Genomic DNA, 23,346 nt, shown 5'->3' on the forward strand with positions numbered 1-23,346 from the left:
GGGTGGCTCGGGACGCGGTGGCAGTGGGGGGGACGGGGACACGGGACGCTCTGCTTGGACCTCCCTGGTGTGGAGGTCCCGTGTGCCGCGCTCCGTGCTGCCATGTGCGTGTGCAAGACCGCGTGTGCCCGCGGCCGTGCGTGTGCGAGGTGTGGGAGTCTGTGTCCGTGTGTGCGTGAGTGGAGCCCATCTGTGCTCACGGGTGCGTGTGTGCGGGGCTGCGGGTGTGTCCCCGCGGGTGGCACCCCCTCCGTGGTCAGTGCAGGGCTCCGTGAGCGCGTGTCCTTAATCCGTGGCCAGTGGCCACGCATGGGGCCATAGCGGGGCCGTGTTCCCCCTTCTCCTTGAGCGGTAACGATGTCTCCTCCTTACATCCATCCATCCACCCATCCATCCATCCATCCATCCATCCATCCATCCATCCATCCATCCATCCATCCATCCATCTATTTACCCCTCCATCTCTCCATCCATCCAACCCTCCATCCATCCCTCCATCCACCCCTCCATCTCTCCATCCATCCATCCCTCCATCCATCACTCACTCCCTCCCTCCATCCATTGATCCCTCCATCCCTCCATCCATCCCTCTTTCCATCCATCCATCCATCCATCCATCCATCCATCCATCCATCCATCCATCCCTCCATCCTTCCCTCCATCCATCCATCCATCCCTCTCCACCCGTCCATCCCTCCACACCCCCTTCCATCCATCCCTCCATCCCTCTCCTTCTCTCCATCCCTCCCTCTCCCCATCCCTCCACCCCTCCCTCCCTCCATCCCCCCTCATTCCCCCATCCCTCCCTCCCTCCCTCCCTCCCCGGCGGCTGCAGTTTCCTCTCCCGCCAGCAGCGAGCAGCAAGTGGATGCTCGATCGGGGCGCACACGCACACACACACACACACACACACCACACACACCCGCACACACCCCGCAGGCAGGCAGGCAGGCAGCGGGCGGGCAGCACGGGCTTCGCGGGGCTACCGGGCCGCCCCCCCCGCCGCATGCGGGTCCCCGCCGCCCCGCCGCCGCCTCCCGCGGCCCCCGCGCCCGCCCCGCTGCCGCCGCCCGCCGCCGCCGCCGCCGTCTGATGAGCCGCGGCCCCGCCGAACCGGGCAGCCGCCGCCCCGCCGCCCGCCGCCATGTACCTGCACCCGGAGGCTGCCCCCGCAGGTGAGCCCGTGGTGCGCAGCGCCGAGCACCGCGCAGCGGGAGAAGGGGATGGGGCCGCTCACGCACGCACCGGGGCTCGCCTCCCGCTGCCTCCCTGCCCCGGCTCCGCCGCTGGGACCGGTCCCCGCTGCCCGGCTTCCCCCCCCCCATACCCCACCCCACCCCTCCTCGCCTCCCCGGTTGCGGCTCTGCCGGAGTGACCGGTCGGGAGTTACGGTAGTTTAGGGACAAAGTCACTGTGGGATGAATCACCGCCCTGCAGAGCCCATGGAGACCCGGTGGCACCGGACACCACCACCCCGCATCCCGGGGACACCCCCCACCGGGCCAGCTCCCCGCTTTACAGGGCAGCCCCCAGCCCTGGGGCAAGCGCCTGGTGAGCCCCCAGCACCCGGACAAGCATCCAGTGCTCACCCCGCTCCTCCTCCTTCACCCCCTGCATCGCTGTGCGGGTCCCCCAGCCTCATCCCGCTGCATCTCCTCCGCTTGCCGGGGTGGGCAACTGGGGAAGGGGCTTTGGCCGGTGCGGTTTTGCTGAGCTCATGCTCCGAAGGCATCGGTCGGCCCCGTACCGGGGAATCTGGGACGCTACCGGGAAGGTTTCGGGGCTGCCGGCGCCGGCGGCAGCCGGTGCGGAGGGGAAGGGATGCTGCTACCGGTGCGGTGCGGCTCACCGGGGCCTGGCAGCCCTCACCTGCGGTGTCCCGGGGCTCGAGGAGCAGAAGGACACGGTGTCCTGCGGTGGCGTGGGGACGTGCCGGCGCGGCAGCGGGCGAGCACGGATGCAGGGAGAGCGGCTGGAGCGAGCTGCAGGTGCTCGGCAGAGCCAGGCCTGCGGGAGATGCCACGTTTGGGCAGCGTTGGGGACAGCCACACGTTGTCACCCGTGGCCGGTGGCGCTGGCACTGCTGCCCCGGGACCCGGCGGCTCCACACGAGCTGCCTTCGAGGGGAAGTTTCCTCCTGCCCGCAGGCTGAGCATCCCTTCCCATCCCTTCCCATCCCTTCCCATTGCAGCCCGGTCCTGGGATACCCCATCCCTAGGAGCCCGCAGGGATGCCCAGCAAGCCGGGCACGGCTTGGCCCAAGGTCACCGGGTGGGTTGGTGGCACAGTGGGGACAGCGGCTTGTTCCCAGCAGCAGCACTGTGGCAGAGCTGCCCTTCCCTGCCAGAGCTGAGGTTTGCACTGGTGTTATTCCCCCTCCAAACTTATCTGCCCCCTTGTCCCTGCCCCATGTCCCTTGGTGCTCTGTGAGCACCACCGGCTGCCTGTGCCACTGCTGCCCTTAAGGTTAAAAGGCAGAGCCTGAGCTGCTGGGGCTTTTGGGGGGTGCAGACCCCCTTGTCCCCCATTCCCAATCCCCCCCATTCCCGGCTGCCGGGTCTCCCATCACGTGGGAGTTTTCCCACGTCAGCGCCCGCGGCTGTGCCGTGGTGCCTGCAGCCGTGGGGTGCTGTGGTGGGGCCCGGCTGGTGCTGGGACACCATCTGCTCCCTTCCCTATTTCCCTCCTTGCTCCTGCTTTTCCTCCTGTGCTGCTGCTCGGCCACAATGCTTGTGGGTGCCGGGTCTGTCTCCCAGTGATGGAGCTGGGGGGGTGATCCTGGGGGCTCACCCCCCCACACACACTGGGCATGGTAAGAGCCACGGTGCAGCCTTGGGTGAAGCATTGCCTGTGCCCCCAGCACAGCTCCTTCAGCTGGACGTGGCACCAGCCTCGTCCCCTGCTCTGTGTCACTGTGGTCCTCAGCCCTGGGTGCTTTTTTGGGGGGGAGAACATGCCATAGGGGGAAATTTGGGACACTTGAATGCCATCTGCACTGGGCTTTGTGATGGGGATTCAGGGGTGAGGTAGAGCTTGGAGGTGATGCTGGTGATGGCAGGTCCAGTTCTGGGGTGGGAGATGCCTGAGGGAGCCTTGGTTAGGGAGAGGTGTTGGGGTTTGGGATGGAGCCGAGGTGCTTCCCAAAGCAGCTCCCTCCAGCTGGGGGCTGTGCTGCCGACGGGGCCATCATCCCCTGATGGGCCGAGTGCAGAGCAGAGATTGGGTTTGAAGACAAAGGTGCCCTCTGTGCCACAGGGACAACGTCCCCCGCGCCAGCTCCGGGGACACCAGGCATCACTCTCCTCCTCCCTTCTTCAATGCAAGACACCCCCCCCTCCATCCATGTCCCTCTCCATGGAGGTGGTTGCACCCCAGCTGCTTCAGAGAGGTTCGGGGGGGGGGGGGGGGGCTGGCTTCCCGCTGCCCCACATCCCCGTGTCCCAGGCTCCATTCCTGCCGGAGCAGAGCCGTGCTGCTGCCGGTGGTGAATCAATAACCAGGCTGCTGCCTGTTTTCCCCCCCGCGCTGTCTCGGGGTGAGCGATGGAGAGGGCTGTGCCATGGGAGCACGTCCCCAGGGCTGGGACAGGAGCCGAGAGCCGGGTTGGAAACGAGCTGGAATGCCCTGAAGAGCGAGACGGGGGGCCGGGATGTGCGGGGAGACGTTGGGAGCATGGGGAGGGGGGGAAGCGCGGCAGCAGCGGAGGCAGACAAAGAGCCGAGGGCTGGGAGCCAGGCACCTGCTGCAGCCACACGTCCCGAACGGTGCAGGCTCAGCGCTGCTGCCTCCAGTTCTCCCCCCCCCCCACCTCCTTGGTACCCGCATCCTGCATGGGGTTGGGGTTCTCCTCCCTCCCAGCCTCTCCGCAGCACCTCGAGCCTAAGGGATGCTCCTGCCTGCATCCCCAGAGCATCCCCACGGCCTCACCGTGTCCCTTTGTCCCCCAGCGCTCATATTCCCCCCCCCCGTGACGGCTCCATCACATCCTGTACGGCAGTGGGGTGTCCATATAGAGCCCCCTTTTGGGTCTTCTTCCCCTTCTCCCTCCCAGGGGTCCTTGCCTTGTGTCTCCCCCTAATCCATTCATTAGGGGGGGTGACCCCCAAGCAGACATGTGTCACGCGTGGGGCGGCCGATGCACAGTGCATGTCCCATAGCCCCGTGTATGACTTGGGGACTGCAGGGACAAGGTTGGGGGGTGTCCACAAGCAGGCAGGGGGTCTGCTTGATCCCCCCCCCCCCAATCCCCATCCCCATCACACCAAGGAGCAGGATTGGAGCTGGAGGCGGCTTCCCACCGCCACATCTCGCGGCTTTTCGGGCTGGCAGGGAAGGGCGGGGGAGCAGGGAATGAAGACAGATGCAGATAATATCACTGCCACCCCCCCCCCCCCCAGCCCCTGGGGGCTCAGCTACAATATCTATTATAGATGCATTCAGCAGGGGAAGGGCTTCGGAGAGCAGCCGCCAGCCACCGTGCGTGTGCGAAGGCAAAGCAGCACCCAAAGCGTGGAGCAGGGGCCGGGCTCCCTGCGTTACAACTTGGGGGGCTCAGGGAAGGGGGTGTGGGGGGGTGTGGGGTTGGAGGTGGGCGCAGGGAGCAGTGGGGCAGGCTGAGCTGGAGCAGCACATCCCGCTGTGGGTGTGAGCGGGGTGGTGCAGGGGTGCTGGGTGCCCGCCTTGGGGTGCGCGCTGAGCACCCCATCCCCTCCTGTCCTCTGCTGCTGCAGGAGGGAGAGGGGTCACCTTGGGGGGAGTTAATGAGGTTTGAAAGGGAAGCGGGCGGTGGTGGTGACGGGGATGGAGCCAGGGTGGTGCCAGAGGGACAGGAGCCTTCTCCCGAGGCGGGGGGGGACACGACACACAGCTCTCTGGGGGGGGGGGGGGGGGGGGGCTCTGGGCCCCCTATAATGGGGTGCACTCAGTCCATGGGATGCTGGTGGCATTGGGGCGGTGATGGGTGGCTGTCCCCACACCTCCATGTGTGTCCATGCCCGCTGCCCCGGGGGCTCGGTGTGTGTCACTGGAGGATGCAGCCCCGGGAGCAGGGTCTGCAGGAGGGTTTCCAGCAGCCCCCATGTCCCCCAGGCACCTGCCCACACCTCTGTGTCCATCTGGAGCCTTCCTCTGCCCTTTATTCCCCTCCTCTGCCTCCTCTCTCCTCCCCTCCGAGCTGCGTTTCTCCATCTTCCCATGTGCTCTGCTCCCTCCCACCCTCCTCTTCCTCCCTCATCACCCCCCCCCCCCCCCCCCTTATTTTGGGTGCTGCTGCCGGTCCTGAGCTCCCTATGGGGCTCTTCTCCCCCTCATGGTGACCTTCTTGGCCGCAGCATCAAGTGGGGAAGCAAACAGGGGCCAACGGGGCTGGGTATGGCCGTGCGGAGCCTGCTCATTCCCATCCCTCGGGAGCCTCTGGCTTTGTGCTTCCCTCTCTCCCGCTGTCACCCGAAGTGCCCGGCAATGATGGAGGACCCTGGGGCTAGAGGCTAAGTGGTGGTGGCGGCGCGGCGGCGCTCGGGCTGGCAGCGCTGCTGGCTACGAGAGCCCAGCCCCGCTCCTCCGAGCCTGCTGCCGCCGAGCGCGGCCGTTCCCTGCCTGCGGGAGGTGAGGCTCAGGGCTCAGGGCTTAGGGCAGAGATGACCCGGAGCAAGGCTGAGCAGGAGCCGAAGGGGTGCGGAGCATCGTGAGGCTTGAAACAGGGAGGGTGATGGATGCAGATCCGATGGGGTTTGGACATGAGGGCAGGAAGTCCTTGGGGGAATGGGGGGGGGGGGGGGGGGTGAGGAAGGAGGGATGCGGAGGGGACCACGGAGAGGAGAAAGCAGCCACACGTCTCTCCGGAAATCCTCAGCCAAAAATAGCTCGGCACCGGGGGAAGGAGCTGCCTTCGCTTGCCAAATCCTCCCTCCACCGCCAGCTCCTGCTTGTGGCTGCCGTGGGGTCTGCTCTGCCGTGGGGCCGTGTGCCGGGAGCTGCCGGAAGGCCGGGACAGCGCAGGGAGTGGGGATGCTGGCGGGCAGCATTGGGGCTTGGTGATGGATGTGGCCTCAGCATCCTCTCTCCGTGACCGGGCGGTGATGAGAGCACACACTGGATGCTGGGCCCTCTGGATTGGCTCTCCATAGGGAATCATAGGCTGAGCCCATCCTGATGGGCATGTCCCATTGGCAAGAGGGTGAGCCACGTTGCATTGGTGCCTGGCGGCCTTGGGGAGGCTGATGCACAGCCCTGCATCGTATCCAAACCATAAGTGGGGGGCTTGCTCCGTGAAGGCAGCGTGAAATGGAACCTGACTGCATGAGGGACCTGATGGCTTTGGTGGCAAATCACCCATCCCATCCTCCACCATAGACCATGGAATGGTTTGGGATGGAGGGACCTTAAAGCTCATCCAGTTCCAATGTCCATCAGTCAGGGGCACCTTCCACTGCAGCAGCTTGCTCCAAGCCCCTGTGTCCAACCTGGCCTTGAACACTGCCAGGGATGGGGCAGCCACAGCTTCTCTGGGCACCCTGTGCCAGCGCCTCAGCACCCTCACAGGGAAGAGCTTCTGCCTTACATCAAAACTGGTTTCTCACTGTGCCCCTCACCGTGGCGCCAGGGCCATGTCCATGCATGGCAACAGGTTGGATAGGAGCTAGGTGGTGTATGGGAGATGTCCTCCCTGGCAGCCCACATGGTGCCCATGGGCACAGTCACCCTGTCCCCACCATGATGCTTCTGCTGGGTCCTGGTGTCTTGGCATCACCACAGCCCCAGGCACTGGGAGAGGTGCTGGGGATGCCCACACAGGGTGGCACCATCTGGCCCATCCATGGTGTCCCCGGTAAAGGAGGCAGCACCATGGCGGGGGTCCAGAGGCAAAGCCCCCCAGGGCAGGCAGCATTGTGTGGAGGAGGCAGAGACAGACAGATTGACAGCTCCGGGGGACGGACAGATGGCTGGATGGAGAAGCAGATGTGTACGAGGGATGGATGGATGGATGGATGGATGGATGGATGGATGGATGGATGGATGGATGGATGGATGGATGGATGTGTTGGAGAGGAGGACGCACGGATAGACAGACAGAGGCGTAGAACAGACGCCTGCTCCCCCTTGGACATGCCTGGGGTGCTGAGCTGCATCACTGCGCTGGGCCTCTCCTCTGAGGCTTGTCCAACAGCGGGACACTGGCCAGGACCCTGGGACAGCCAGCATCCTTCATTGAGCACCTTATGGCCACACAGCCCCTGGCATCCCCACAACCACCTCATCCCTCCAGCCCTGTGGCCACCAACTCTGCCTCGTGGCACATCCAAAATGCCCATCATGGTGTTTCCATGGATGCTGGTGAGGGCTCAGCCCCCCTCGGAGCTTTTGCATCCTGGCAGCACCTCCATGCCCGGTCCTTGTCCCTCTGCCTGCACTGAGCACCTGGGTCTCTCCTGCTCCACCGTGGTCCTGCCCGGCTCCCACCCGCATTGCACCCGGGCTCCTGCACCGGAGCGAAAGCTGCAAATTCACAGCTTTTCAGCTGCAACCTAAAAATAAGAGGTTTGGGAAATATCGAGCAAATGAGTGGGAGGAGGAGAAGAGGAGGAATTAATGGCCTGGCGCCAGGCAAACAGCATCTGGGAAGCCCCGGAGTGGCAACGTGGTCGCCTCGCTCCCCGCCCCGCGGCCATCCACCGCAGCAGCACGTGGAGATGTGTTGATGCCACGCAGGGCAGGATCAGCCCCGTTCCCATGGCATCGTGGAATGGGTTGGAAGGGAGCTTCAAGCTCATCCAGCTCCAACCCCTGCCACGGGCAGGGACCCCTTCCACCGGAGCAGCTTGCTCCAAGCCCCTGTGTCCAACCTGGCCTTGAACACTGCCACGGATGGGGCAGCCACAGCTTCTCTGGGCACCCTGTGCCAGCGCCTCAGCGCCCTCATAGTGAAGAATTCCTTCCTTACATCCAAGCCGGATGCCCCCTGTTTCAGTCTGAACCCATCACCCCTTGTCCTATCGCTCCAGTCCCTAATGAAGAGTCCCTCTCCAGCATCCTTGTAGCCCCCTTCAGACACTGCTCTGAGCTCTCCACGCAGCTTCTCTTCTCCAGGCTGAACAACCCCAATGTTCCCAGCCTGGCTCCATACGGGAGCTGCTCCAGCCCCGCTCCATCCCTTCCTCAGCACCATCGTCCCAACTTGTGCTCCACGTCACATCCCACCCCAGCTCCACGGCTCGCAGCATGACGATGTGGTGGGATTGCACCGCTCCCTTGGCACCTTCTCCCATTCCCTCTCCATGCACACACGTGTTTCCGCTGCCGGCGCGGGCTGGCACGCTCGGTGGTGGCGGCGGCAGGCGGGCTGGCACGCGGTGCCGTGTCTCTGCATGGAGCTCTGACGTGCTGGCTGTGGGGATGAGCTTTGATCTGCACTTCCAAAGAGTGGCTGGGGCTGGAGGGGGGTCCGTCCGCTTTGATTTCTGCCTCCGGGTACTGGGTATTGATGGGGTTTTGATGGAGATGGAAAGAGGAGGGGAGGATGCTCGGGGAGATGGGGATACCGAGCGGCAGCAGGGGGATGCCATGCTCAACACAGGTATTTTGGGCTCTGCACCCAACAATATGGCCCTGAGAGCATGGCCAGCACCATCCTCACTATGGAGAGGTCAGTCTCAGAGATGGTGCTGGCAGATGCTGGCAGCTTGTGCCCACCACTCATCCAAAGCCCTTGGCCATTTGCCACTCCGTGGAAGAGATTTCCAGCCTCTTTATCCCATCCAAGTGCCTTTTGAGCTGGATGCCCCTCACAAGTGCTTTGTCCTCCCAGTGCTGCCACATGCCATGGTGGGAAGTGCTGCTCCAGGACCATGGCCTTTGGTGCAGGTCCATGGTGAGGAACTGGGAGCGATGGGGGAGCTGTTGATTGAGTCTGAGCGCAGGGATGGACCCAGGGATACAGCATCCATGCCATGGGGAAGGGAATCAGGGGGAACTGAGCACCAAGGTCTCACTGTGCTGGACTTGAGGGATGCCCATCCCTGAGAGCTCAGTGTACACAGGGCTACCAAGATGCTCAAAACCCCTGTGATGCAAAGCCAGCGGGCTGCACAAAGCCACGAGATGCCCCAAACCCCACAAGGACATGCAAATCCCTCTCGGATTTCCGCACCTCTCCCTTGCGCTGAGGTCAGGTTTTGAAGTGTTTTCTCCTCAGCCACAAAGGCCACAGCTCGGCCGTGCTCCGGAGGCAGCTAATTCCACGCCTGCAGGAGCGGCGGCTTAGGGGGGATAAGCACCGGTGGCACGATGCCATCGATGCCACCACCAGCCTCATCTCCCAACGCACTCCTATGGGTGCTGCGGGGTGTCCTGCTCGTCCAAGGGCATGGGTCCTCCATGCTGAGGGGCACTTTGTCCATGCAGACCCTCTCCCTGTGTGCAGGGATGCTGTTTCCAGGTGCAGGAGCCCTGTCCCTGTGGCAGCACCACACAAACCCCACGCTGCAGAGCTGTGGATCTAACGAGGCAGGTAATCCCCTCATCAATAACCGGCTGTAAAAGTGGAATTATAGCCCGTCAAGTGGCATTGAATACTGATGACAGAGCTGCAGGGCTGTGCTGGCTCCTTCCCCAGCCTCCACTGCCAGCCTGGGGAGACCTTGATGTCCTCCAAGGGGGAGGATGTGGGGTCTCTGGCTCATGGAGCAGCTCCTCTTTTGGGATGGGGCAGGATCAGTGAAGGGGGGGTGTGATGGGGGTGGGATGCAGGGACCCCAGAACAAGGCTGTGGACCCTCCAGTGCACAGAGCTGAGGTCCCACAGCCACCCGCCCCATGGCATCCTTATGCCAAGCATCCCAGGCACAGAGCTAGCATGGGGACCCCATGCAGCGTACCAGGCCAGCCCCCAAGGCTGGGGCCAAACCAGGAGCTCTGCTCCACTCAGCTTCTCTAATGAACCAGTGTTAATCGCCTGGAAAATGAGTCCTTTCAATGGTGCTGAGGGCAGCAGAGCCTGGGGGTCAGCATCTGTCCCCCAGCGCTGGGGACAGGGCCAGCACAGGGACCTGTTTCCCTGCTGGGGAGGGGTAGGAGCCTCCATACATAGGGACCAGTGTGGATGAACCTGGAGGTCACTGGGGCCGTGGAGCCCACCGGGCAGGTCCCCATCATCAGGTTCACTGGGTGCTGCCAGGCTTGGGGCTGTGGTGACAACTCAGTTTAGGCCGGGGGCAGGTACCAGCATAGGAACCAGCACGAGCATCCCTCCCCAAGCCCCTTGGTCCTGGATTTCTCCCTCCCAAGCAGGGTAATCCCTCCTTTGCACCATGGCAGCACCTCTGTCCTTTCCTCTTTGATGTAAGGCAGATGTTGTTCCCTGTGAGGGTGCTGAGGCGCTGGCACAGGGTGCCCAGAGAAGCTGTGGCTGCCCCATCCCTGGCAGTGTTCAAGGCCACAGGGGCTTGGAGCAAGCTGCTCCAGTGGAAGGTGCCCCTGACTGATGGACATTGGAACTGGATGAGCTTTAAGCTCCCCTCATCCCAAACCATTCCATGGTTCTATGATTCCACAATTTCCCTCATGCCTGATTAAATTGAGGATGAGCTTGACCCTACATCTCTCACCTCTTGCACAGCAGCCAAGCAGGTCACCCTGCTCTCCACATACCACATTGTCCCCAAGCAGGCATCGGGGCTGTGGGGAGACACATTTGGTGTCAGAGGGGGGCTCACCCTAAATCTTAACCACACCAGGCTGCCCATTTAGCCCATGGGCTGCACTGCTTGGGTTCTCTCACCACCACGACCCAAGTATCCTGGGGGGGGGGGGGGGGCTGTACCCCAATGGCTGCTTTACCCCCTCCCCAAGCAGCTGATGTAGCTGGGCTTTATAAATGTTTGAAATTAAGGGCTGGTCCCAAATTCCCTCCTAGGCAACAGTTGCTAAGCGAGCTTTATACACAGGCTCCTCGTGACCCAGGAGGGATGGAGGGGCCCCGCGCTGGGTTTGGATGCAGGGAGCACGTGTACCAGTGATGGAGCGCTGGAGTGGTCCAGGACCCCCAAGCCCATTCACCGCCCTCTAACCCCTTCACCCCACTCAGCAGCACCCGTGTGGCTGCTGAAGGTGCTGTTATAAAGCTCCATCCCCTTTATTGCCTCCATCCCCTTTGCTCCCTATGGAATAGAGGCAGGACCCCACCACGTGCCCAGGGGATGCCTGAGCCCCGATCGCGGCTGCTCTGACTCACGGCAGCCTCTGAGCCGTTGGCAAATCTCATTACAATAACAAGGGCTGCGGGTGAATTAATTATTAACAATCAGTGTTTAATATTTAGAGGGTAGCACCGCTTCCCACCGCTCGAGCAATGGGCTTCCCCATCCCGGGATGCTGAGCTGCACGGGGGGATGCCATACAGGGGGTCTTGCATGGGAAAAGGGCTATGGTGGGATGGGGGATGCGCTGGACCCCCCCCCCCCCCCCAAGGCACCTTAGGTCCATGTTCATCCTCTTAGGGTGCCAGGGCCACCCCCCTTGCTGGCAGCATGATGATGGGGGCACCCAGTAGTGGGGGTGGTTGGGTGCAGGACAGGGTGGATGGGAGATACCTGCATTAACCCGTACCCACCCACAGCACTCAAAGGGGGTGATGCTGGCGCAGCAGAAGGATCCATCCCCACTTTTGGGGTCCTCAAGGGTGGCCCCAAGGCCAGGCTGGGTCAGGCAGCAGCTCCTGCCCCTGCCAAGTGCCCGCAGTGCACAGTTTGGGGTGAATCTATGGGGTTTGGTTGATCCAAAGAGGGAACCCCCTTGGTGGGGTGGCTGCGGGGCTCTGATGGAAAGGGAATGGGTGCTGCAAGGAAAGTGGGGATGGCTTGTCTGGAGGGGATGGGAAAGGGAAAGAGGTGAGGAATGGGAAGGAAAAGGGGAAGAGGATGAAGGAGGTAAAAGGATGGGGATTTGGATGGGGAAGGGATGAGCGTTAGGAAGGCAAAGAGGAAAAGGAAAGGTAAAGGGATGGGCAAGGGGAAACATTCATCATTAGGAAGGGGAAGGAGCAGAGAAAGGGAAAGGAGAGAGGGGAAAAGAGGAGGGGAAGGGTGGGGAAGAAGATTGAGAAGGTGAAGGGATGGGGATGGGGAAGGGATGGACATAAGGAAGGGAAAGAGGAATGGAAAGGGGAAAGGAAATAGGGAAGGGATGGGCAAATGGAAGAGTTGGTGATTAGGAAGGAGAAGGGGGTGGGAAAGGGGAAAGGGAAGAAGAGGTGGGGAAAAGGAAGGAAAATGGGAAGAGGATGGAGGTGAAAGGATGGGGAAGGGATGAGCATTAGGAAGAGAAAGAGGAAAGGGGAAGAGAGAGGGCAAGGAGAAGAGACGGTGATTGTGAAGGGGAAGAGGAATCAACACAAGAGCCGCGGTGCTGCGGGAGGCACGTGTGATGCTGTGACCTTTACTGGACACACTGGTGCTGCCAGGGGGGGGCCAGCAGGGATTAAAGCCTTTGCTCTGCTCCAACCTGAGCTCCTGGAGCTCTGCCCCACTGCACGCACACCATTGGGAACCTGGAGCCCATGGATGCGGCCACGGTGCCGGTGTCTCCTGAGGGGGTTGGAGCCCATGGACCACATTCCCCGTGTTCCCCCTCCCTGCTCTTGTGCAGCTCCCCTTGGGGGCTGCGTGCCCACACTGGGGACACCCCTGGGTGCCCACCCGCATCCCCTATCCCCCCACTAAGCTCTGGCTTTGCTTTGCTTCCCCATAGGGGCTCCCTCCCGCGATGTCCTCCTCGTCTCAGCCATCATCACCGTCAGCCTTAGCGTCACCATCGTCCTCTGCGGGATCTGCCAGTGGTGCCAGCGCAAACTGGTGAGCGTCCCATGATGGCCTGGGGTGGGGGGGGGACACCCCTTCTCCTCGCCCTGGGTATGGGGGTCCCACTGGATGGGGGGCGATGCCCACTGATGCCGGCAGACAAAGGCAAGACGCCGAGAGCGCTTTGTGTCGGGCGCTGGCTGCAGCTTCTCTTGTGCTCTTTAGGGGATGGGATAATTTAATGTTTGGGCAAAACTGTTTGTGCAGCATAAAGGGAAGTTTCCAAATACATAGATAGAGATATAGATATATTTGGGATGAGCAGGAAGCTGGCCCCTGTCCTGCTGGGCACGCTCCTGCCTGGAAGAGCCCCATGGGAAGGTGGCCAGCCCGTGTCTGGCAGTGCTGGGTGCCATAAGGCAGCTCTGCCATTGCTGTGCCCCATACATCAGCTCTACAACACTCACAGGGCACCCCACTTCAAGCCCCGCTGTGGCTAAAGGGGGGTTTGGCTTGAGCTAGAGCTTCCTCCTCCTCTCCATCCTTCCTCCTCCTCTCCATGGACCAGGATCTGGTTCTTGGCCATGTTTCCTTCACCATCAGATTCAAATCTGGGTGAAGAGCTGCGGTGGTGGCAGCTTTTGAGATGCCCACCCTGGCAATGCCATAACGAGCGGGAAGGCAGAGATCCCTTGGGAATGGGAGATGGGGTTTGGCTGTGGGTGTGGGAGCAGTGGGGAGTGGATGGGAAGGAGCTTGCGAGCCTGGCTGGTACCACCCAGAGAGGGATGTGATGGAGGGTTGAGGAGCAGGAGGAGAAGGACCGGTTGTACCGAAGGATGAAGCTGGCAGAGGAACAAAGAAGGATAAATTGGCCGGGAAGACGTTCAGGCTGGGAATGGAGAGGCCCTCGATGGAGCTGGAATGGCTGCTTGGGAACCACGGCCAAACCCGCTGAGTGACTGGCCCCAGTTGGCTTGTGCTGGGAGAGCAGGGGCCAGCAGCCGTGTCCCCATGAGCCCTGGGCTGTGCCCGGCTGGGGACAATGCTCAGCATAGCGCTGGCTCCTTCCAAGATGGTCCATGGGCATCCAAGGAGGTCCCACATCCCCGCAGATCCCACCAGGATTCACCCATGGGCATCCAAAGAGATTGCAGATCCATGATGATCCAGGTGGGATTAGCCCATAGGCATCCAAGGAGGTCCAATATCCCTGCAGATCCAGGCAGGGTTAGCCCATAGGCATCCAAGAAAGTTGGGCTACCCTGAAGATCCAGGCAGGATTAGCCCATGGGGATCCAAGGAGATCCCACATCCCTGCAGATCCAGGCAGGATTAGCCCATGGGGATCCAAGGAGATCCCACATCCCTGCAGATCCAGGCAGGATTAGCCCATGGGGATCCAAGGAGATCCCACATCCCTGCAGATCCAGGCAGGATTAGCTCATAGTCATCCAAGGAGGTCCAAGATCCCTGTAGATCCCAGCAGAAACAGCCCATGGTCATAGAAGGAGGCTGGGTATCCATGCAGATCCCTGCAGAATTAGCTCATGGGTATCCAAGGAGGTCCGATATCCCTGCAGATCCAAGCAGGACTGGCCCATAGGCATCCAGGGAGACCCAACACCCCTGCAGCTCCATGCACTGGCTCCTGCAGGAAGGATGCTCCCAGGCCACAACCCCCTCCTGCTCCAGCAGCTGCTCCCATCCCACTCCTCACTGTTTGCTAACTGGCACTGACTGTGCTCCTGCCCTCCCTGGATGGGAGCTTGTGCTCAGCCTGCATTGGAGACCACAGCAAAGCGCCCTGATTTCAAGCCCCAGGTGGGAGCGAGCTCCAGCTCCGTTATCATGTCTCAGCTCTTCCCTAGCGCTCGAGAAGGTGAAACTCAATTAATTCAGGGTCATTAGGGCTAAAATTGCCCCCTGGTGGGGCCATGGAAGGGTGCTGCTGCTCCCCTGTGCCCTTAGGGACAGTGACCAGGAGACAGGGGGTCGTGGTTTAGAGCCAGGCGGTAACTCAGCATCACACTGGGATGGGGGGGAGAATCAAAGGATGAATCAAATCAATCCCATGGGTTGAGATAAGAAGATATTAATAACTGAAGTATAATATAACGCTGCTAATAACAATGATAAGGGAAATAACACTAAAACTAAAAGGAGAAAGGAAAGAAACCAAAAACGCAAGTGATGTCCAATACAATTGCTCAGCACCCACTGATTGATACCCAGCCTGACCCAAGCAGAGATCAGTCCCTTCTGGGTGACTCCCCCCAGTTTCTATTCCGGGCATGATGTATGGAATGGTATGGAATACCCCTCTGGATGTAGGTCATGGGTGCTGTCTCTGCTCCATCCTGGCTTCTTGTGGCCTTCCTCACTGGCTGAGCGTGAGACTAAGCAGTCCTTGGTCAGGATAAGTGCTACTGAGCAACAGCTAAAGCATCAGTGTGTTATCAGCATCATTCTCACACTAAACCCAGCACTGCACCAGATACTAGGAATGAGAATAAATGTTACAGCTGAAACCAGGCCACCAGGTCAGCAGCTCCCTGGTGCCTTTGTTGGCTCCTATGGACCAAGGGATGAAGCTATCAGGAGTTTTCCTGCCTGGATCGATGAGATGGAGCCCAGCGACTGGGGAGCTGTAAGGGGAAAGGGGGAAATCAAACTCGCCCCAGCACAGGAGGGACCTGGAGCTGTTGGAGAGAGGCCAGAGGAGGCCACGGAGATGCTGGGAGGGCTGGAGCAGCTCTGCTCTGGAGCCAGGCTGAGAGAGCTGGGCTGGGGCAGCCTGGACAAGAGAAGGATCCTGAAGGGGAGACCTGAGAGCAGCTCCAGTGCCTGAAGGGGCTGAAGGAAACCTGGAGAGGGGCTTGGGACAAGGGATGTAGGGACAGGCCAAGGGGAATGGCTTGAACCTGCCCGAGGGGAGACTGAGATGAGCTCTTAGGCAGAAGCTCTTCCCTGGGAGGGTGCTGAGGCGCTGGCACAGGGTGCCCAGAGAAGCTGTGGCTGCCCCATCCCTGGCAGTGCTCAAGGGCAGGTTGGACACAGGGGCTTGGAGCAAGCTGCTCCAGTGGAAGGGGTTGGGGTTGGAGCTGGATGAGCTTAAAGCTCCCTTCAACCCAAACCTTCTGTGATTCAACCCCTCCAGGTGATGGAGCTGCAGCCCTGGTCACTCCCATCCCCATCCTCTGCTGCAGGGGGGTCTCCCTTCCACCCCTGACCCCCCAATCCTCTCCTGTCCGCAGGGTAAGCGTTACAAGACTTCCCTGGAGACTGTGGGGACTCCGGACTCCAGCCGAGGCCGCAGTGAGAAGAAAACCATCAAGTAGGTTCCAGGGGCAGGGGGGAAGAGGGGCCTCTGTGCCCATGGGACTGGCACCGCCGCAGCCCATGCCAGCCCCCCCGTCATCCCGTGCCGGATGGGTGCCATCCCCATTGGAAGCAGGAAAGTCCCTCTTTGGGGTCAGAGGTGGCTGTCCCTCTGCTCCCAGACAGGATGGTCCATGCCCAGCTCTTTGGCAGAGTGAGGGATGCCGGGGAGATTGAGCAATGGGTGATGCCCATGGTGCTGCCAAAGCATCGCCGGTCCCTGCTCCTCCTGTGGCTGCTGCAGGATGGGATCATCCCCCTGGATGGGGCAGGAGTGTTCCCATATCTCCCAGTCTTAATGGGAGAAAGGGTGTGGGAGAGCTGATGGGTGTCTCCAGCACCCTCCGGAACCCCTTTTGGTTCACCCCCCAAGCTATGGGCATGACCGGATGGAGCCATGGGGACCTCAGTATGGGTGTCCCTAAGGATGCTCCAGGTCACACTGATGGAGCCCTCCCTGTGTGCGTGGTTGGCACAGCTCTGTAGACCACAGGCAACAGGGATGTGGTTGGGAAAGGTGATGGGAGATGAGGCATCTCATAGCACTGCATATGGAGTGAGGTGGGGTGTTGGCAGCCAAGGGGGGCTCTCCCAAGCACCCCAGCTCCAGCTCTGCCCCCTGAACACCTCTGGTATCCTGCAGGGCTCTTGGGAAGAGCCGGGGATGGACAACCAGAAGGAAATAGCCTGTGACTGCAGTAAGGCTGCTGCAAACCCCCTCCCTTGGCTGGCCTGGCCTGCCCAGGGTGTTATTGGGGTGCAAGCATCTGGGGCTACTTTGGGCACCTCTCCATTGGGCACAGCCTGGTCAGGGGCTTCTGGCCACAGTGGGGACTGGAGGAGGACACACGTCCCCTCCTGATGCCATGGCACATGGGGCTCTCCATCCCCAGCTCCAATGGGTTCCATCAACCCAGAGCCACTGTTGGACATCAATGAGGGCTGGGCAAGACTCCACATCAGTGAGGAGCTGCTGGGCTCCACAGCCCCCAGCACACAGCTATAGTGGGATGCTGTGGGTCACTTGCTGGAGCCAGGAGGTTCAGGCTTGGTGCTGGCAATGGTCTGGTTTGGAAGGAGGGGACCCGGAGGGGTCTCCAGCATGCAGCAGCAGCATGGTTAACCAAGCAGTGTGAGCTTCCAGGACCTGGCTGCTGAGGAGGCGAGGACACACAGACACGTGTGATGGGGACACAGACACGTGTGATGGGGAGACACAGACATGTGTGATAGGGACACACAGACACGTGTGATGGGGACACGCAGACACGTGTGATGGGGACACACAGACACGTGTGATGGGGACATACAGACACGTGTGATGGGGACATACAGACACATGTGATGGGGACACACAGACATGTGTGATAGGGACACACAGACACGTGTGATGGGGACACGCAGACACGTGTGATGGGGACACACAGACACGTGTGATGGGGACATACAGACACGTGTGATGGGGACACAGACACGTGTGATGGGGACACACAGACACGTGTGATGGGGACATACAGACATGTGTGATGGGGACACAGACACGTGTGATGGGGACACACAGACACGTGTGATGGGGACACAGACACGTGTGATGGGGACATACAGACATGTGTGATGGGGACATACAGACACGTGTGATGGGGACACACAGACACGTGTGATGGGGACATACAGACATGTGTGATGGGGACATACAGACACATGTGATGGGGGGACACAGACACGTGTGATGGGGGGACACGTGGTGTGAATACATAGACATGCATTATGAGGACACATAGACCCATGTACCAAGGACACAAAGACACATGTACCAAGGACACACAGATATGTGTGATGGAGACACACGGACACACATGATGAGGACACACAGACACATGTGATAAGAACACATAGACATGCATGACGAGGACACATAGACACATGTACCAAGGACACACAGACATGGGTGATGGAAACACACAGACACATGTGATGAGAACACATAGACACGCATGACAAGGACACATTAGACACATGTACCAAGGACAGGCAGACATGTGATGGAGACACACAGACACGTGATGAGAACACATAGACACACATGACGAGGACCTATAGACACATGTACCCAGGACACGCAGACACATTTACCCAGGACACACAGACACATGTACCCAGGACACGCAGACGCATGTACCAGGACACGCAGACACATGTACCGAGGACACACAGACACATGTAGTGAGGACACACAGACACATGTAGTGAGGACACACAAACACATGTACCCAGGACATGCAGACACATGTACCCAGGACACGCAGACACATGTACCCAGGACACAGACACATGTAGTGAGGACACACAGACACATGTACCCAGGACACACAGACACATGTAGTGAGGACACACAGATACATGTACCCAGGACACACAGACACATGTAGTGAGGACACACAGATACATGTACCCAGGACACACAGACACATGTAGTGAGGACACACAGACACGTGTAGTGAGGACACACAGACACATGTACCAAGGACACACAGACACATGTACCCAGGACACGCAGACACATGTAGTGAGGACACACAGACACATGCACCCAGGACATGCAGACACATGTAGTGAGGACACACAGACACATGTACCGAGGACACACAGACACATGTACCCAGGACACACAGACACATGTAGTGAGGACACACAGACACATGTAGTGAGGACACGCAGACACATGTACCCAGGACACACAGACACATGTACCGAGGACACGCAGACATATGTACCCAGGACACACAGACACATGTACCCAGGACACACAGACACATGTACCCAGGACAGGCAGACACATGTACCCAGGACACACAGACACATGTACCCAGGACATGCAGACACATGTACCCAGGACACACAGACACATGTACCAGGACACACAGACACATGTACCCAGGACACACAGACACATGTACCGAGGACACACAGACACATGTACCAGGACACACAGACACATGTACCAGGACACGCAGACACATGTACCCAGGACATGCAGACACACGTACCCAGGACACACAGACACATGTACCCAGGACACACAGACACATGTACCAGGACACACAGACACATGTACCGAGGGCACACAGACACATGTAGTGAGGACACACAGACACATGTACCCAGGACACACAGACAAATGTACCAGGACACACAGACACATGTACCGAGGGCACACAGACACATGTAGTGAGGACACACAGACACATGTACCCAGGACACACAGACACATGTACCAGGACACACAGACACATGTACCCAGGACACACAGACACATGTACCAGGACACACAGACAAATGTACCAGGACACACAGACACATGTACCGAGGACACACAGACACATGTACCGAGGACACGCAGACACATGTACCCAGGACATGCAGACACATGTAGTGAGGACACACAGACACATGTACCAGGACACACAGACACATGTACCAGGACACACAGACACATGTACCAGGACACACAGACACATGTACCCAGGACACACAGACACATGTACCCAGGACACACAGACACATGTACCAGGACACACAGACACATGTACCCAGGACACACAGACACATGTAGTGAGGACACACAGACACATGTACCCAGGACACACAGACACATGTAGTGAGGACACACAGACACATGTACTGAGTACACGCAGACACATGTACCCAGGACACACAGACACATGTACCAGGACACACAGACACATGTACCGAGGACACACAGACACATGTACCGAGGACACGCAGACACATGTAGTGAGGACACACAGATACATGTACCCAGGACACACAGACACATGTAGTGAGGACACACAGACACATGTACCCAGGACACACAGACACATGTACCGAGGACACACAGACACATGTACCCAGGACACACAGACACATGTACCGAGGACACACAGACACATGTACCAGGACACACAGACACATGTACCCAGGACACACAGACACATGTACCAGGACACACAGACACATGTACCCAGGACACACAGACACATGTACCAGGACACACAGACAAATGTACCAGGACACACAGACACATGTACCGAGGACACACAGACACATGTACCGAGGACACGCAGACACATGTACCCAGGACATGCAGACACATGTAGTGAGGACACACAGACACATGTACCAGGACACACAGACACATGTACCAGGACACACAGACACATGTACCAGGACACACAGACACATGTACCCAGGACACACAGACACATGTACCCAGGACACACAGACACATGTACCAGGACACACAGACACATGTACCCAGGACACACAGACACATGTAGTGAGGACACACAGACACATGTACCCAGGACACACAGACACATGTAGTGAGGACACACAGACACATGTACTGAGTACACGCAGACACATGTACCCAGGACACACAGACACATGTACCAGGACACACAGACACATGTACCGAGGACACACAGACACATGTACCGAGGACACGCAGACACATGTAGTGAGGACACACAGATACATGTACCCAGGACACACAGACACATGTAGTGAGGACACACAGACACATGTACCCAGGACACACAGACACATGTACCGAGGACACACAGACACATGTACCCAGGACACACAGACACATGTACCGAGGACACACAGACACATGTACCAGGACACACAGACACATGTACCCAGGACACACAGACACATGTACCCAGGACATGCAGATACATGTACCCAGGACACACAGACACATGTACCAGGACACACAGACACATGCACCCAGGACATGCAGACACATGTACCCAGGACACACAGACACATGTACCCAGGACATGCAGACACATGTACCCAGGACACACAGACACATGTACCCAGGACACACAGACACATGTAGTGAGGACACACAGATACATGTACCCAGGACACACAGACACATGTACCCAGGACACACAGACACATGTACCCAGGACACACAGACACATGTACCCAGGACACACAGACAAATGTACCAGGACACACAGACACATGTACCGAGGACACACAGACACATGTAGTGAGGACACACAGACACATGTACCCAGGACACACAGACACATGTACCGAGGACACACAGACACATGTACCCAGGACACACAGACACATGTACCCAGGACACACAGACACATGTACCGAGGACACGCAGACACATGTACCGAGGACACACAGACACATGTACCGAGGACACGCAGACACATGTACCGAGGACACACAGACACATGTACCCAGGACACACAGACACATGTAGTGAGGACACACAGACACATGTACCGAGGACACGCAGACACATGTACCCAGGACACACAGACACATGTACCAGGACACACAGACACATGTACCCAGGACACACAGACACATGTACCAGGACACACAGACACATGTACCCAGGACACGCAGACACATGTACCAGGACACACAGACACATGTACCCAGGACACGCAGACACATGTACCAGGACACACAGACACATGTACCCAGGACATGCAGACACGTGCCGGGCACAGTGCGCTCACCAGCACCTCTCTAACCCCGCACCATCCTTCTCTCCCCCCCCAGCCAATGGAGCCGCCCGCTCCCTGTCTCTCCACAGCTCTTCCCTGCTCCATGCCTCCATCCATCCATCTCTCCTCCTGTGAGCGTGTGCGTGTTGATGGCCGAGGAGTGGGCAGCCCCGTGTCTCTCCGCAGGATCCCGGCGCTCCGGGGCTTGAGGGCTGCTTTTCCTTCCCTCTCACAGGAATTCAGCTTCTTTCTCTTGTATTTCCCTTTTTTCTCTCCGCCCTGGTCTCCGGCCGCTGTAGCGATCTAGACAGAGACTTTTGGAATAACAATGACAACACAGTGCAGCAGAAATGGAGCTCCTACCCTCCCAAGGAGTTTATACTAAACATTTCACCTTACGCCCCGTACGGTGACCCGCGCCTTTCCCTCAAGTGAGTCTCTCCTTACCTGGTTTGCTCCGTGTAGTGAGTATATGGGCAGCACCCACTCGCCTTCCTCCTCCTCTTCCTCCTTCCTTCCTTCCTTCCTTCCTCCTCCTCCTCCCGGGCTACCCCGCACGCCACCCATGGGCCGCCCCATGGAGACGAGCAACCCCTTCCTTCCCGCTGGGTCCCCCCCGTCCTCTCCACGGCGGCACAGGATGGGGTTGCGCGTTGGGGGGCACCCCCTCGGTGGTGGGGACGGGTCCCCCCCCGCCCCGGGGTTGGGCTGCCGGCGAGCGGGACCCTCACCCCGAGCCCTCCCCTTGCCCCTGTACGTTGGATGGTTCTGCCGCTCACCCCCCCCCCCCCCCCCCCAAAGCCAGGACCCCTTTTCTTTTGCAGTGCTGATGTCTCTCTTTCTCTCTCTGTCTGTCTGTCCGTCTCTTGTCCGTCTGTCCCCCCCTTTTCCGGCTCTCTCCCTTGTAACCCCCTTGCTCCCTATCGAACGGCTCCTTCTTTTTCTTACGTCCATCCGTCTGGCTTCCTTCCTTGTCTGTCCTGGGGGGGTCTGGCCGCCGGCCCGGCCCAGTGGCTCTCTGTTATCAGGGGCCAAGCTGACGGCATCGGCCGCGGCGGGGTTGGCTGGGGACCGCGACGGCCGCCCTGGGGACAAGCAGCGGCTCGGCGAGGACGGCCTGAGGAGCAGCATCTCTGCCCACAGCGAGCCCGGCGCGGGGAAGGCAGCGCGAGGCCGCTGGCACACGGTGCAGAGCCACTTGGCCGCAGGGAAGCTCAGCCTGTCCAAGTGAGTGAGCACCACCGACAGCGTGCTTGGATGGGGGGCACCGGGAGCCACCGCAGTTTGAGGAGCTGCCCCTGCCCCTCCATGGGCTTTGGCTGCAGGAGAAGCGCCTTCGGGTGCTGTTCCCGGTGTGTTTCCAGCGCCGAGGGTGGCTTTGTTCGGTGCCGCTCGGTGTCCCCGGTGAGGCTCCCTGGAGCATCATCGTGGTGTCGGCCCAAAGGCAGGAGCTGCAATCCCATCTCCCCATCCCTAGGATGTGGCCATCACCAGCCTCTTCCCTGACCCATGAGACCCGGTGCCGGCATCTCATTTGCGGCTCCACATCCTGATACTGGCAGATAATTTGGGAATATGGTGGTTTATCAGGTTGAGGGGGAAACCAGAGCTTTGGCAGTG

General features: G+C 59.7%; 1 protein-coding gene across 5 annotated transcripts in view; it reads left to right on the forward strand.

The window, feature by feature from the left end:
• The first annotated feature begins 1,127 nt into the window (after positions 1 to 1,127).
• SYT7 (synaptotagmin 7) overlaps positions 1,128 to 23,346 on the forward strand; it is a 39,552-nt gene continuing 17,333 nt past the window's right edge. For 4 of the 5 annotated variants that reach the window (XM_061479220.1, XM_061479222.1, XM_061479223.1 and 1 more), the window contains exons 1-5: positions 1,128 to 1,175; positions 12,741 to 12,844; positions 16,048 to 16,127; positions 22,026 to 22,157; positions 22,738 to 22,953. In XM_061479220.1, the coding sequence (XP_061335204.1) occupies positions 1,145 to 1,175; positions 12,741 to 12,844; positions 16,048 to 16,127; positions 22,026 to 22,157; positions 22,738 to 22,953 (563 nt within the window). In that variant the 5' untranslated portion in view covers positions 1,128 to 1,144. The remainder of the gene's footprint in view (positions 1,176 to 12,740; positions 12,845 to 16,047; positions 16,128 to 22,025; positions 22,158 to 22,737; positions 22,954 to 23,346) is intronic. The other variant, XM_061479225.1, reaches the window with a different exon arrangement.

This window comes from Pezoporus flaviventris, unplaced genomic scaffold (assembly GCF_033815535.1).
Source record: "Pezoporus flaviventris isolate CSIRO_AGI_PZ_B2104156 unplaced genomic scaffold, CSIRO_AGI_Pfla_v1 ptg000145l, whole genome shotgun sequence".
NCBI classification, from domain to species: Eukaryota; Metazoa; Chordata; class Aves; order Psittaciformes; family Psittacidae; genus Pezoporus; species Pezoporus flaviventris.